This window comes from Caretta caretta, chromosome 7, assembly GCF_965140235.1.
Source record: "Caretta caretta isolate rCarCar2 chromosome 7, rCarCar1.hap1, whole genome shotgun sequence".
Classification (NCBI taxonomy): domain Eukaryota; kingdom Metazoa; phylum Chordata; order Testudines; family Cheloniidae; genus Caretta; species Caretta caretta.
In genome coordinates, this window is record NC_134212.1 from 114,733,935 (window position 1) to 114,748,174 (window position 14,240).

The 14,240-nt window shown below is 45.9% G+C and overlaps 1 protein-coding gene across 3 annotated transcripts in view; it reads right to left on the reverse strand.

Moving 5' to 3' along the window:
* The window catches only part of CASP7 (caspase 7), a 34,296-nt gene extending 23,175 nt beyond the window's left edge, over positions 1-11,121 (reverse strand). The window contains exons 1-3 of one of the 3 annotated variants that reach the window (XM_048857848.2): positions 10,871-11,121; positions 6,726-6,799; positions 6,278-6,384 (exon numbers count right to left, since the gene is read on the reverse strand). In XM_048857848.2, coding sequence (XP_048713805.2) covers positions 6,278-6,384; positions 6,726-6,728 — 110 coding nt within the window. In that variant the 5' untranslated portion in view covers positions 6,729-6,799; positions 10,871-11,121. The remainder of the gene's footprint in view (positions 1-6,277; positions 6,385-6,725; positions 6,800-10,870) is intronic. The other 2 variants (XM_048857846.2, XM_048857847.2) reach the window with 2 other exon arrangements.
* Positions 11,122-14,240: the final 3,119 nt, after the last annotated feature.

Consider the following 14,240-nt stretch of genomic DNA (forward strand, 5'->3'; position numbering starts at 1 on the left):
ACATACAAAGGTGCTGCTGAAACCAATGAGGTGTCATTCAGCTCATCATTAGGATTTCAACACTAGGACAAGGTAGGAGCACTCAGACTTCATGAAGTGACTAATTTTACAATTGCTTTGTAAGCAGATGCTTTCAACCCTACCCTACTTGCTTTTCTGTAAATAAGGCAATGCTGTGCTGTACTGAAGGGGCTCTTTTCCCAAAGTTCAGTGTTTCAAGTGGCCTGCACAATACATTTTTATAAGTTGCCCACCCTGTATGTGGACGTGAGGGGAAACCAAACAAGAGCACATTCTGAGAAACAATTCCTCCTGAAATCCTTACCTGTGATGTATCTTGTCAAACAAATAAAAGGAAACTGCTGGTAATCAAAGGTGGGTGGAAAATAACTCCCGGGAGGATGAAAGAGAACAACAAAAGAGCATCTCTTGTCAGCCTTAAATTCCCCATCCCCCTAAATCTCCAAAGCTGTCATTGTAACTGGTTATTAATCCATGTACACGTATATTCTTCAAATGATTCAGGTCTCACTGAACAAATTGCTCTACCAACCTACCATTCTAGTTCCAGCATGAGAATCACGCAGCAGACTCTGGTTTTGTGCAAATGCATGAAGGAAAAAACCCACCACCAACGCCACAATTCCCATCCCCAACCCCCGCTTCCAAAAAGAAAAAGAAAAAAAAAGAAAGAAGGAATTTTTGATGACATTTTAATGTAGAACCTTAGCTGGTGTTTATTGGGGTACATTTATTTCAATAAAGCTATGCAGACTTTGCACTAGCTAAAGATTTGGCTCTTTGTTTTGAAAAATTTTGATACACAGAGACATGGGTGGTGAAAGATTACCTGTCAGGGATGGTCTAGATAATACTTAGTCCTGCCATGAGTGCAGGGGACTGGACTAGATGACCTCTCGAGGTCCCTTCCAATCCTACAATTCTATGATTTCAGTCCATGGTTCTCATAACCTGATGCTCTATAGCCCTGGGAGAAACAGGAAATATGAAAAAGTTCTCTATACTTGTAAGTCTTTTTTCATGTGAATTTCAGTTTGCAAAACAGAGAAAGCTCATGTAAAATTTGAGTGTATAGTCTATTTAACTGAGGATGTCATAACTGCTGATGAGCTGAAGAGCAAAACACAGATTGATGATGTTTTTTCTCAATTTAATTAAAATGAGAGCTCTCAAATTGTTATAGGTTTTTGCTTTGATTCTTACTGAAGGCAAAATTAACTACTTTATAGAAATACTGTAGCAATATTACAGAGACCCAATCAGCTCAGCTAACTCCATCTCAAGAAAAACGTACGGTGTAAGTTAAGGGTCTTTTATTGTTTTTACCCTTTGCACCTTTGAGGAATGAATAAATAATGATTTGTTCCAAAGATGCTATTTATACATCAGAGCAAATGTATAGCGTCACAGGCTCCCAAAGGGAAAAGCTTACAGGTGCCAAAATTGAATTGTGTCTGTGTTGTTAACATGGTTGAGAAACAGGAGGCTGCAGCCTGGAGATCCTGTCTAAGATGGTGGAAGCATATTAACTCCATATAGAGTTAATTGCATGAAGCCAGGCCTGTCACCTAAGGGGTGCACTTGAGGGGGTCTGAGCCTGGATGCTGTTACAGTAACTTAAGAGTTCTTAAATAGATACTTATTTATATACTAGAAAATTCTTTCCAACTGAGGTCTGGTCAACACTGAAGTGTAAGATGCCTTAGGTCGACCTAATTAGGTCAGCGTACACACTACAGCCTTGCTCCTGCAGATGTAAGTGCCCTGCTATACTGATGTAATAACTTTCACCACCCCTAGAGGCTTCCCCTGGAGCCATGAAATTGACAAAAAAATAGCTGGCCTGCTGCCCGGTCTCCACTCCAAGCCAGGCTGCCACTCAGGCTCCTAGCTCAGGCTGCCACTTCGGCTCTCTGCTCGGCTGGCTCCCGGGATCCCGGCTTTTAGCCAGGCTGCCATCCAGGTTCCTGGCTCCAATTCGGGCTGCCACCCGGGCTTTCAGCTCCGCATTGGGAGCATGGCAGCTGACCAGACTCTGGGTGCGGATGTCCCCACCGGAAGCCTGGCTGACCCATAGCTCTCGGCTTCCCGCTCCCTGCCAGGAATGGGACAACTGCACTGGGCTTCTCAGCTCCCTTCTGGGAACGTGGCAGCCAACCAGACACTGGGCACGGATCTCCCCACTGGGAACCCAGCTGACCCTCACCCCCCTCCGGGCTCTCCTCTCTCCACACAGTCAACTTAAGTTTATAGTGTAGATATGCCCTGAGAAGGGGAATATGAAATGTAAAAGAGATAGAGAAGAGCAGTGGGCAAAAGGTAAAGTAACCCAAGGACAAACAGTTCTATACAATTCAATAATAGTTGTACTGGTATCCAAATTCTTACAGCCACTGCCCATGGATGCTTCACTTTAGCCAAGTGCACTAAAAATACAACCATGGATGCTAACAAAGCAAGCTCTACTCTGCCATACTACAGAGGCATTCAGTTGGTTTTAAAAATACATTGTGGATGAAATCCTAGCCCCACTGAAGTTAATGGTTAAACTCTCGCTGACTTCAATGGGACCAGAATTTTACCATTTGTGTTGAATTCTGGCCTCTGGATGCTTAAAAGAAATGATGGCTCCTGTGCTTCTCCAATGCCCACCACACACATATTTTCATATGACACACAATGGACAGAGCAATTATGTGGAGGGAGGCAGAACACAACATGAATTTTAAAATGCCTTGTTACTATTTGGGGTGACATCTTTGAAATTTCAAGTGATGCTTAAGTGCATGAAAGGTAAGATATTAAAGCATCCTGTGAAGAAATGAGAATTTTTTACAAAGAGATAAAAGGCACATAAAAGTATTACAGAATCACACAAAGGAGATGAGAAAAAAGCGTATTTTTGTTTCCAAAGAACACATGGAGAATGCACATATATTTTTCAAATCATCAGCCAAATTTTCTTTTAACCATTAACTTTTCACACTTTTATTGTCATCAAGCTTGCCATGCAGTACCTTGTGATTTCTGCTCAGCAAAATAAAAACCATATCAATTGCTCATACAACTGTGATTCTCTAAGTGATCACTCTCTGGTGATTTTTTTTTAACAAACAAAAATGATATTAGCCTGCCATCTAGTGGTAATGAAACAAAACAAAAAAGCAGGTTTTGATGGTCACATAACCACCACCCTATACCGGAAACCTACTGACCGCTATTCCTACCTACATGCCTCCAGCTTTCACCCTGACCACACCACAAGATCCATTGTCTACAGCCAAGCTCTGCGATACAACCGCATTTGCTCCAACCCCTCAGACAGAGACAAACACCTACAAGATCTCTATCAAGCATTCTTACAACTACAATACCCACCTGCGGAAGTGAAGAAACAGATTGATAGAGCCAGAAGAGTTCCCAGAAGTCACCTACTACAGGACAGGCCTAACAAAGAAAATAACAGAACGCCACTAGCCATCACCTTCAGCCCTCAACTAAAACCCCTCCAACGCATTATTAGGGATCTACAACCTAGCCTGATGGATGACCCAACACTCTCACAAATCTTGGGAGACAGGCCAGTCCTTGCCTACAGACAGCCCCCCAACCTGAAGCAAATACTCACCAGCAACCACATACCACACAACAGAACCACTAACCTATCCTTGCAACAAAGCCCGTTGGCCAACTGTGCCCACATATCTATTCAGGGGACACCATCACAGGGCCTAATAACATCAGCCACACTATCAGAGGCTCGTTCACCTGCTCATCTACCAATGTGATATATGCCATCATGTGCCACCAATGCCCCTCTGCCATGTACATTGGTCAAACTAGACAGTCTCTACGTAAAAGAATAAATGGACACAAATCAGATGTCAAGAATTATAACATTCATAAACCAGTCAGAGAACACTTCAATCTCTCTGCTCATGCGATTACAGACATGAAAGTTGTGATATTACAACAGAAAAACTTCAAATCCAGACTCCAGCAAGAGACTGTTGAATTGGAATTCATTTGCAAATTGGATACAATTAACTTAGGCTTGAATAGAGACTGGGAGTGGCAAGGTAACCTATTTCCCCTTGTTTTTTCCTACACCCTCCCCCTCCCCCCCCCCCCCCCCATTCCTCAGACGTTCTTGTTAAACCCTGGATTTGTGCTGGAGAGTATTATCATTGTAAGGAGAGTGATCACTTTAGATAAGCTATTACCAGCAGGAGAGTGGGGTGGGGGGAGAGAAAACCTTTTGTGGTGGTAAACACCCATTTTTTCATGGTTTGTATGTATAAGAACATCTTCTGTATTTTCCACAGTATGCATCCGAAGAAGTGAGCTGTAGCTCACGAAAGCTTATGCTCAGATAAATTGGTTAGTCTCTAAGGTGCCACAAGTACTCCTTTTCTTTTTGCAAAAAAGCAGGTGATTTTTAACAAATCAGCTTATTTCCTTGAACCACATTGTTTCCTAAAATGGTAATAAATCTAGAAAGCTTTTCAAAGAGATGAAACATACAGAATTAAATTCCCCCAACTGGAAGAAAAGAAGAGGAAAATTGCCATGTTGCAATTCGATAGCTGACACTGGGCCACTTAGCCATGTGTCTAAGGCAGAGGCCCGCGACTGGATTGATAGCATCACAGATTTGCTGTGGAAAAGCCACAGAATGGAAATGATTTCTGGTGAGACTGCACCAATTTATGCTGTGGTCTGCGTTGTAAGTTTTACTGCACTGAGAGAAATACACCAGACTGGTGTAGATTTTCAACTACTTCCTTTCTCTGCTCTAGGGCTGCATGGAACCGAATCCCCAAGCTGCAGCCACAGAGGGGCTAACAGGAGCTGCAAAGTTTTCCCCTTCTGCATGGTTCACAATTCACTTTCTATAGTGTCACAATTCTGTTTCCTTCTACATTGGAACAAAGAGGTGCCTTGTCAACAGCACCAAGTTAACCGTTTTCCTTTTGTGCCCACGTATGTACTTTAGCAATAATAAACTGAGTGCATAACACATATTTCCTTGAAAGTACTGACCACCTGGTAGGAAAAGTTGATGGCAAGAACAAAGCCAAGAACCATTAAATACAACCAAAATTAACCACCAGGAAATGTCTCATACTGAGGTGTTACTGGGTTGTAATGTTAGCTTGTAGAGCATGGTCTTGGCAGACAAGACGCTTGGATTCTATGCCCGGCGCTGACTTACTGCATGTGGCCTTTAACTTTGAGACCCTGGCTTTAAGGTACAACAAACGTCCAGAAGTATTTTAAGAGTGATATAGCTTCAATTTGTAGATTCAAGGTATTCCCAAAGAATAGATGCCTGGTACAGTAGCCAGTCAGATTGCTCGAACACACAATGAATGGTCTTCATTAACAAGAGGTAAACTGTAAGCAATTTAGCATAAGGATAGAAATAGACTATTTCCCCTTAGAACAGACAAGCTAGTATACTGTTAAAACAAGTTTAATTCATTTTAAATGAATAAGCCTTTTAAAAAAAAAAGTTTTGTTGATTCTGGAAGTGAAATGTTACATCCTCCATTTTATATCTGCAGAAAATGTAATGCTGTACTCAAAATATTTAGGAAATTGATTATAATACTTAGCCTATTGTGTCTTCCATCAGAGAACCTCAAAGTGCTTTATGCTGATTGAGCCTCACAAAATGCTCATTTTAGAAATAAGGAAATGGAGGCAGAGAAATTAAGGGGCTTGCCTAAGCTCACACTGTGTCTGTGGCAAGAAGAAAACTCAGATCATCTGACTCATAGGCTTGTGCTCTAACCCTTTGATCAGACTCTCTGTTCAAGACAGAAAGACAGGCCACTTATTTAGATGACTAAATATGAATTTAAAAACAACACTAAGCAACCATGTTTGAAAAAGAACCATAAATAATTATTATTAATAAAATCTAAAATTAAGCCAACTAGGAATTTCCAAGATTTTCGTTTTGGAAATCATGGGCGTACAGTAAAAGTGAAGAATAAGCATCATGCATCATGGTCTGTTTCTCCTTCCCATACAATCATGCACTGTCTGGATAGAGAAATACTTTCAATGGACATGGGGTGTATAAATTCATAAGCAGCGCTGACGGAATGTAATTTTCTAAATCCTGATTTAAGATGGCATATTTAACATTTTTCCAGCAGTATCTGTTCACTTTTGGGGCATAGATGGTCTGGGATTCATTCCATTGCATATAGACTGAAATGTAAAAATATAATAAAACTAAACTTACTTTTCAAACAAGGAGAGTCTCAAACTTCTGTCTGGCCTTGCATCCAGCATATCACCTCGATCTCCATCCTTCTCTGCGGGCACAGGACTGGATTGATTTTCTTCCATCTATGCACACAGAATAAAACAGAGAACTTGAATATAAGTGTCCTTTGAGGAGTGCTATCATTTTTTTTAAACACTTCTGTAACTAAAAAGCCGAATAAATCCCCCAGGCATAACCCCAAATGTATTTGGGGTTAATCATCAGTCTGCTATGTTGCAGGATGTTTCATAGGCTAGGAGTAACCATCGTTTTTTGGATCCTGCATCAATCCAATACTACACGTATTCAACCACCTCTGCTACATTTTTTATTGTAATTATTAAAAAGTGACTCTAAAAATCTGTCCATAAACTGCAGCTAAGATCAAAAATAAAAATACATTTTTAGTGAAAGGTCCTCATACCATGTTTTCAAGATGCTTTGTAATTCAGTCAAAGTGGACCAAAACCAGTATGTTGGAAAGGCAGCTCTAAAAATCTGAAACCAAAATATTTAGGTTATTCCACTGTAGTTATAATCCAATTGGAAGATATCCTGAAAACTCAAAAAGAATGCTTTTGATTTTTCTAGAGACAAGTTGGGTGAGGTAATATCTTTTATTGGACCAGCTTCTGTTGGTGAGAGAAACAAGCTTTCAAGCTTACACGGAGCTCTTCTTCAGACTTCAAACTAACTAGTTTCCCAGACCTGAAGAAGAGCTTTGTGCAAGTTCAAAAATTTCTCTCTCTCCCCAAAAGAAGTCAGTGCAATAAGACATATTACTTCCACTCACCTTGGCTCTCTAATATTCTGGAACCAGCATGACTACAACAACATACACGAATGGAAGATTTCGATTTTTCTCACATACATATATCCAATTGTGTTTGGGGGAAAAGTACAGTGATGTGACTCATGGATGTAGATCAGTCTTAATTTTGAATTTCACTACTTCTGTCTACTTCACACATTATTTGTTTTATATTTTCCTAAGATTCGTGTGTTTTTAAAAAAGTAAAGAAAGTTATGCTCAGAAATTAAAAAGCATATTACTCTTCTAAGATTTCATAGCAGCCCCCTAGGTAAATTATTTCACTTGGGACAAATTCTGCTTTCAATCACTCCAATATAAATTCAGAGCAACTTCACAAAGTCAGTGGAGTTGTTTCAGAATTACGCCAGTGTAACTGAAAGCAATCATTTCCCCTGTATAAGAAAAAACATACTATTTACCAGGTGAAAAGGTTTTTTTTAAAATCACAGTATTTAGTGGAGAGCAGAACAGTTGATGCTTGTCCCATTCCTGCAAACAATTATTCATTAGAGTAGCCCTTACTCATACATGTCCTATTGAACTCATCAAGTGACAGATTAGAAACGTGGACTGTCAGATTAGATACCAGTGGAATGTAGGACTATGCAAACAGATATTAGATAGGTTGTGTGGACATTGATCTGAATACTGTGTACCAACCCCAGTGCAGGTTGAAAGTAAAAGGGAAAGTGGTTTTCAGCCCCCGCAGAATATGAATACTCACAGTTCATAAAGCACTAGGGCTAAGTCTGATGATGTTTAATATGTTTCTCGGTGATCTGGAAAAGGATATGAACTTTGAAGGTGGCGGAATTTGCAAATTATTGCAAAAGGGAAAAGATTATTTAGGGAAGACGAGGAATTTCAAAGGGACCTAATACAGATAGGTGAATGAATGCATGAAAGAAAATGAGTATTAATAAATGCAAAATAATGCACAAATGGATGGAATAATTTGTACTACCTACGGGAATTGCGGGATTCTAAATGAACTGTTAGCCTCTCGGGTGTGATTTTTTTTTTTTTTTTTTTTAACAAAAATAGTTACATCAGTGTGGAGGCAGTTATATCAGTATAAAGTTATCTTATAGCAATATAGCTTATTCCCTTTCCTGTACAGGAATAGACAGGAATAAAGCACCTTTATACCAACAGAACTGCATCCACACGGCACGGAAAATGGAGTGTTGTTTCACTTTAACTACACCAGTATAGTCCACCTTTCTGGTGTAGACAAGGCCTAAGGCTGGGGGGCAGAAAGGGAAGAACCTCTGGGGCTCAAGGAAGAAGAAAAGAAAGGGATGAAACATTGAAGATTGGAGGAAGACTCAGGCACTGGAAGCGGAGGGTCAGATGCTAGGGAGAAGCAGGGGGTTAGAAAGTGTGGCCAGAAAAGGGGGGGGAGGAGGGTTAAGCTCTGGGGTGCGTAGGAAGGAGGACAGGATCAGGCTCTGGGGCCAGAAAGAAAAAGGAGCTTAGAGGGGATGAGTTGCTAGTGGTCAGTGGGGAAGGAGGAGGACAGGGTCAGATTCTTGGGGACAGGGAAAAAGGAGAGACATTGGAAGGTGGGGTCCAGGAGCTGGGGTGGCGGAAGGAGGGTTAGAGGTAGCGTTGCCATCTCTGAAGTACAAAGTACAGGATGATTCTGAGCCCATAAGACAGGATATCCGGCAGTGTGTACTGAGAGCCCCCTTACAGATTTGCCAGGACAAAAAACAGGGCAACCATGGTTACAGGGTGGGAGGAAGATGATCAGGCATGGAGTGAGAGGTGGAATGAAGGGGTTAGGGTCCGGCACTGGGGGAGGGGGTGGAAGCATGGGGTGGAAAGAGCGGAGTTAGAGCGGAGGTCGGATATGGGAAGGGAGAGGAGAGAATTGGAGTGGGGGTTAGAGGGGTCTGACAGGAGGTAGAACATGGGGTTAAGTCAGTAGGGGCAGACACTGGGGAAGGAAGGGAAAGGATTGGGGAGGGGGGTGAAGGACAGAGTTAGAGAGGATTAGGCACGGGGGGGACAGGGGGATAGAGGGGCTCCAAACCTGCCCCCCATCACCCCTATGGGGAGCCCTGCGCCCCAAGGCCACTCCGGCCAGGGCGCTGGGTCGGGACCGCACCACACGGCTTGGCCCCACTCGGGCCGGTGAGGTGAGGAGTGGAAGGGGGGGTGTCAGGTATTGGGGGAGGGGGAGTCAGGGCGGGAACAGGGGTGGGACGGGGTTTGAAAGGAAGGTGAGGTGAGGGGTGGAAGGAGGCGGGGGTCAGGTACTGGGGGGAGGGTCAGGGCTGGAAACAGGGGTGGGAGGGGGTGTGAAGGGCAGGTGAGGTGGGGGGTCAGATACTGGGGGGTCAGGGCTGGGAACAGGGATGGGAGAGGGTTTGAGAGGCGGGTGAGGTGGGGGGGGTTCAGGTACTGGGAGAGGGTCAGCGCTGGGAACAGGGGTGGGAGGGGGTTTGAGGAGGGGTCAGGCACTGGGGGAGAGTCAGGGCTGGGAACAGGGCGGGAGGCGGTTTGAGGGGCGGGTGAGGTAGAGAGGTCAGGTACTGGGGAGAGGATCAGCTCGGCTGGGAACAGGGTTGGGGGGGTCAGGTCAGGTACTGGGGGGAGGGTCAGGGCTGGGAACAGGGGTGGCGGGGGGGTAGGTACCGGGGGGGAAGGTCAGGGCTGGGAACAGGAGTGGGAGGGGGTTTGAGGAGGGGGTTCAGGTACCGGGGGGAGGGTCAGGGCTGGGAACAGGGGTGGGAGGGGGTTTGAGGGTGGGATCAGGTACCGGGGGGGGGGGGGGGGGGGGTTAGGGGAAGGGTCAGGGCTGGGAACAGGGGTGGGAAAGGGTTTTAAGGGGGGGGGTCAGGGCTGGGAGCGGGTTTGAGGGGGGGGGGTGTCAGGTACCGGGGGGAGGGTCAGGGCTGGGAACACGAGTGGGAGGGGGTTTGAGGGGGGGGTCAGGTACCGGGGGGAGTGTCAGGGGTGGGAGGGGGTTGGGGGGGGTCGGGTACTGGGGGGAGGGTCAGGGCTGGGAACAGGGGTGGGAGGGGGTTGGGGGGGGTTCAGGTACCGGGGGGAGGGTCAGGGCTGGGAACAGGGGTGGGAGGAGGTTTGAGGGGGGGGGGGTCAGGTACCGGGGGGAGGGTCAGGGCTGGGAACAGGGGTGGGAGGGGGGGGTCAGGTACCGGGGGGAGTGTCAGGGGTGGGAGGGGGTTGGGTACTGGGGGGAGGGTCAGGGCTGGGAACAGGGGTGGGAGGGGGTTGGGGGGGGTTCAGGTACCGGGGGGAGGGTCAGGGCTGGGAACAGGGGTGGGGGGGGTTGAGGGGGGTTCAGGTACCGGGGGGAGGGTCAGGGCTGGGAACAGGGGTGGGAGGGGGTTGGGGGGGGTTCAGGTACCGGGGGGAGGGTCAGGGCTGGGAACAGGGGTGGGGGGGGTTGAGGGGGGGGATCAAGTACCGGGGGAGTGTCAGGGCTGGGAACAGGGGTGGGGGGGATCAAGTACCGGGGGAGTGTCAGGGCTGGGAACAGGGGTGGGAGGGGGTTTGAGGGGGGGGTCAAGTACCGGGGGAGTGTCAGGGCTGGGAACAGGGGTGGGGGGGGGGCGTTCAGGTACCGGGGGGAGGGTCAGGGCTGGGAACAGGGGTCGGGGGGGGGTTCAGGTACCGGGGGGAGGATCAGGGCTGGGAGGGCCGGGTCGGACCCGCCCCGCCCCGGGGGAGGGGGGATCAGACGCGGACAGGTGGGGGCGGTCGCCTCGCCAGGGCCCACTGACCTTGCGCCGTCCCCCTCTCCGTCCGCAGCAGGGCCAGGGCCTGCTCCTGCTCCTGCTCCCGTCAGCGCGGCGGTCTCTGACCGCGCGGGCAAAGCGAAAGGAAAAGCGGCAGGACCCACGGGCCGCGCCCAGCGTCCCCGCCCTGTGCCCGGGCGGGCAGCTGCGGCGGCTCTTCCGGCTCGGAGGGGGCAGATACGAGCCCCACCCTCCGCTGCCTCACAGGCGGCTGCCCCCTATCCCGCCCCTGAGGGGCACGGGGTGGGGACCGAGCTGCTGACGGCCCCCCTAGCGCAAGAGGGGGCGAGGCGAAGCTCCCCAAACTTGCCCCCCATCAGCCCTGTGGGGAGCCCTGCGCCCCACAGCCACTCCTCAGGGCCCGAATTTGGTGGGGAAATTTGCACCTTCTCGCTGTTTGGCAGCATGGGAGCCCTGAAAAGGGAATTTTCTCAAATCTCTTTGCCCTCCTGCCAACCCCTAGCCTTCAAAATCCTGTGTCCGGCGGCTGCCCAAAATGCTGAGCTTGGCTTAACAAGCAGGAGGGCTTAGGGGGAGGCGGGTTGAAAAAACCCCACCCGTAGTACTTTGGAGTTTCTTTTTCATTCCCTTCTGGTTTCTGAACAATTAGGGTGTGAACACAGTATTGCCAAGTCCAAACGCTCAGCGATCAGGAATCTGGCCCTAAAAGTCCTGAGATTGGTTTACAAATCATGAGGTGTCTTTAAAATAATAAATTGGCAGGGCAGGGCGTTATTTCTCTTCTAGCTTTTGATCCAGCTGTGTTTGCTTCATATGTTCAGGTGTTTCTCTGCAACCCTGAGAGTTAGAAACCTATTTCTTTTTTAAATGAAGGCTGAGAGTCTCATGGTTCAGGTAGCTGGGCCTTTAACAAAAATTAAGCATTTTGTAACTGACTAAACTAACTCCCTATGACTGCTGAGATCTTAACAGGGCACTTCACCTTAAATGGTCCCTTGATACCTGTTTCAACTACTTATGCTAAACAATCTGTTCCACCTTGTGACAATGTTTCCCTGATTTGAAGAAGAGCTCTGTGTAAACTCAAAAGCTTATCTTTCTCACCAACAGAAGGTTAAATAAAAGAGACTATCTCACTGACCTTGTTTTTCTAAAATTTGTGAGGCCCCCCCCAATAAAATCAACACTGCATTTCGGTTACATTTTTAAGGTTTTCTCCACACCTCTAAGGGCTGGAATATATATTTTTTTAAAGCTGAGCTCATGTATTCATATGACTTCATGAGCTAGGGTTTTAGAAAGACCCCAAATACCACACAACTTGTGATAAAATCACAAAACTTGGTAACACCCTCTTCTAAAAGCAAGGCCATTGTTGCTAGGAAACAGGTTTGGTTTTACTTGGAACAGCTCAATTTTTGTTTCTAATAAGCATGTTTTTTGTTCAAAAACAAATCCTTTTTCACTTGATAAAATTCACATAGCTAAGGAATGGTTTTCTACACTAAAGGACCCACTTCCAGGTGACTACAAAGTTAAATGTGTACCGTGCAGAATAAATTACAGTAGTAAAATAATTTCAACCCCCTGTGACATGCATAGATCTGCAGGTGCACCTCACTTTGCAGGATCAAAGCCTTAAATGGTTAAAAATTGAATATCTAGGTCAAAAATCCTAGATGCGCAGCATAATCTGTAAGCCTGATTTTAACATGCAGGTGTGAAAACTTTGTGGCCTTGCACCAAAACAGAAGGATAATGAAATCAACAAACAGAGAGCAGTACCTCTCTAAGGAACTCCGACAAGAACTGGAAATACCAGGCGGGACTCAGTCCTGTTTCATTCTTCCAGTTCTAGGCCTCTGTTGAAAAGTAGTTAAAACATTTTATTTTTATTCTTATAATGTTTACTTCAACCCCATCCATGGCTTTGGCTTTGGTTTACTTCAAACCCATCCATGGCTTTCACAGTAATTAAAAATACGAAATATGAATATAATCAACACCATTGCTGCAATGGCCATTGTCATCTCCTCTCCTGGACGGAAGAACCTCAAGTGAGTTATTTAATAATATTATTAGATTAGATTTTCTAGCTGTGATGTAACTAGGGCCATTATCTTGGCTGTGGTTGACAGGCCAAGTGTCCCGTTTGTTACATAGCCTGTTAGGTTTGTTAATGCTTGGAATTCTTTGAAATAAAAGGCTTCCCCCAACCCCAGGTGGGGCCTCCCTGTATCTCAACGGCAGAAGCAATAGGAGGGGGAGAGGGGCAGAGAATGAGCTTGGTATTGGCTTTGCCTCCCCACAGCACACCAAGTGCAGGTGACTTGGGGCAAGGGTAGGGTGACCAGATGTCCCGTTTTTAAAGGGACAGTCCCATTTTTTGGGACTTTTCTTATATAGGTGGCTATTACCCCCCACCCCCGTCCCGTTTTTTCACAGTTGCTATCTGGTCACCGTAGGTAAGGGGAAGTAATTTGCTCTTGTCTGGGATGTAGCAGATTACACCCCCCAGGAGCAAATGGGGAGCATGGAGGAAATTGTGAATCTCTGAGTTCAATTTTCTTCCCTGAACTCCTTCTGGGGTGTGTGAAAGTAGAATGAATTATACGGCTGTTACTCTGAAACCTGTCATTATGCAAGGCACTGCATTTAGCCGTTTGGAGTGGAAATCTATCCACGGTATGCATCTGATGAAGTGAGCTGTAGCTCACGAAAGCTCATGCTCAAATAAATTGGTTAGTCTCTAAGGTGCCACAAGTACTCCTTTTCTTTTTGCGAATACAGACTAACACGGCTGTTATTCTGAAACCATTTAAATTATAATTCATTAAAGAAATGCTGCTTGAAAGGTTTGTTGAAATATAGTTGTCAGGAAGAGAAACATTAAGGAGTGTGAGACAATGGGTCCTCAAACTAATTAACTTAGAGCTCCTACTGAGCTAGGAGATTGGTAAAGGTTAGTATGCAAATAAGATATGTATGTATATTTGTCAGTTTCTCTTCCTTTTGTCTGTTATGTTAAATTGGCTTTGGCTTATCTGTATAAATAAATTAGCTTGAGCTTTTGTATGGGGCTCACATATCTGGGTGCACTGGCAAAGCGCTTTGCTAATAAACAGAGTGGTCTGACAAATTCTGTGAGCCTTGAATCTGACTTTGATAGGTGGCACAGCTACCTTATACAGAGCTGTTCCTAAAGGCACAGACTATCGCTTAGTGAGCTCTAGGGTGACCAGATGTCCTGATTTTATAGGGACAGTCCTGATATTTGGGGCTTTTTCTTACATAGGGTCCTATTACCCCTCACCCCCGTCCCGATCTTTCACACTTGCTGTCTGGTCACTCTAGTGAGCTCATATACCCCACATGGAGGTGACCAGCTACCTAC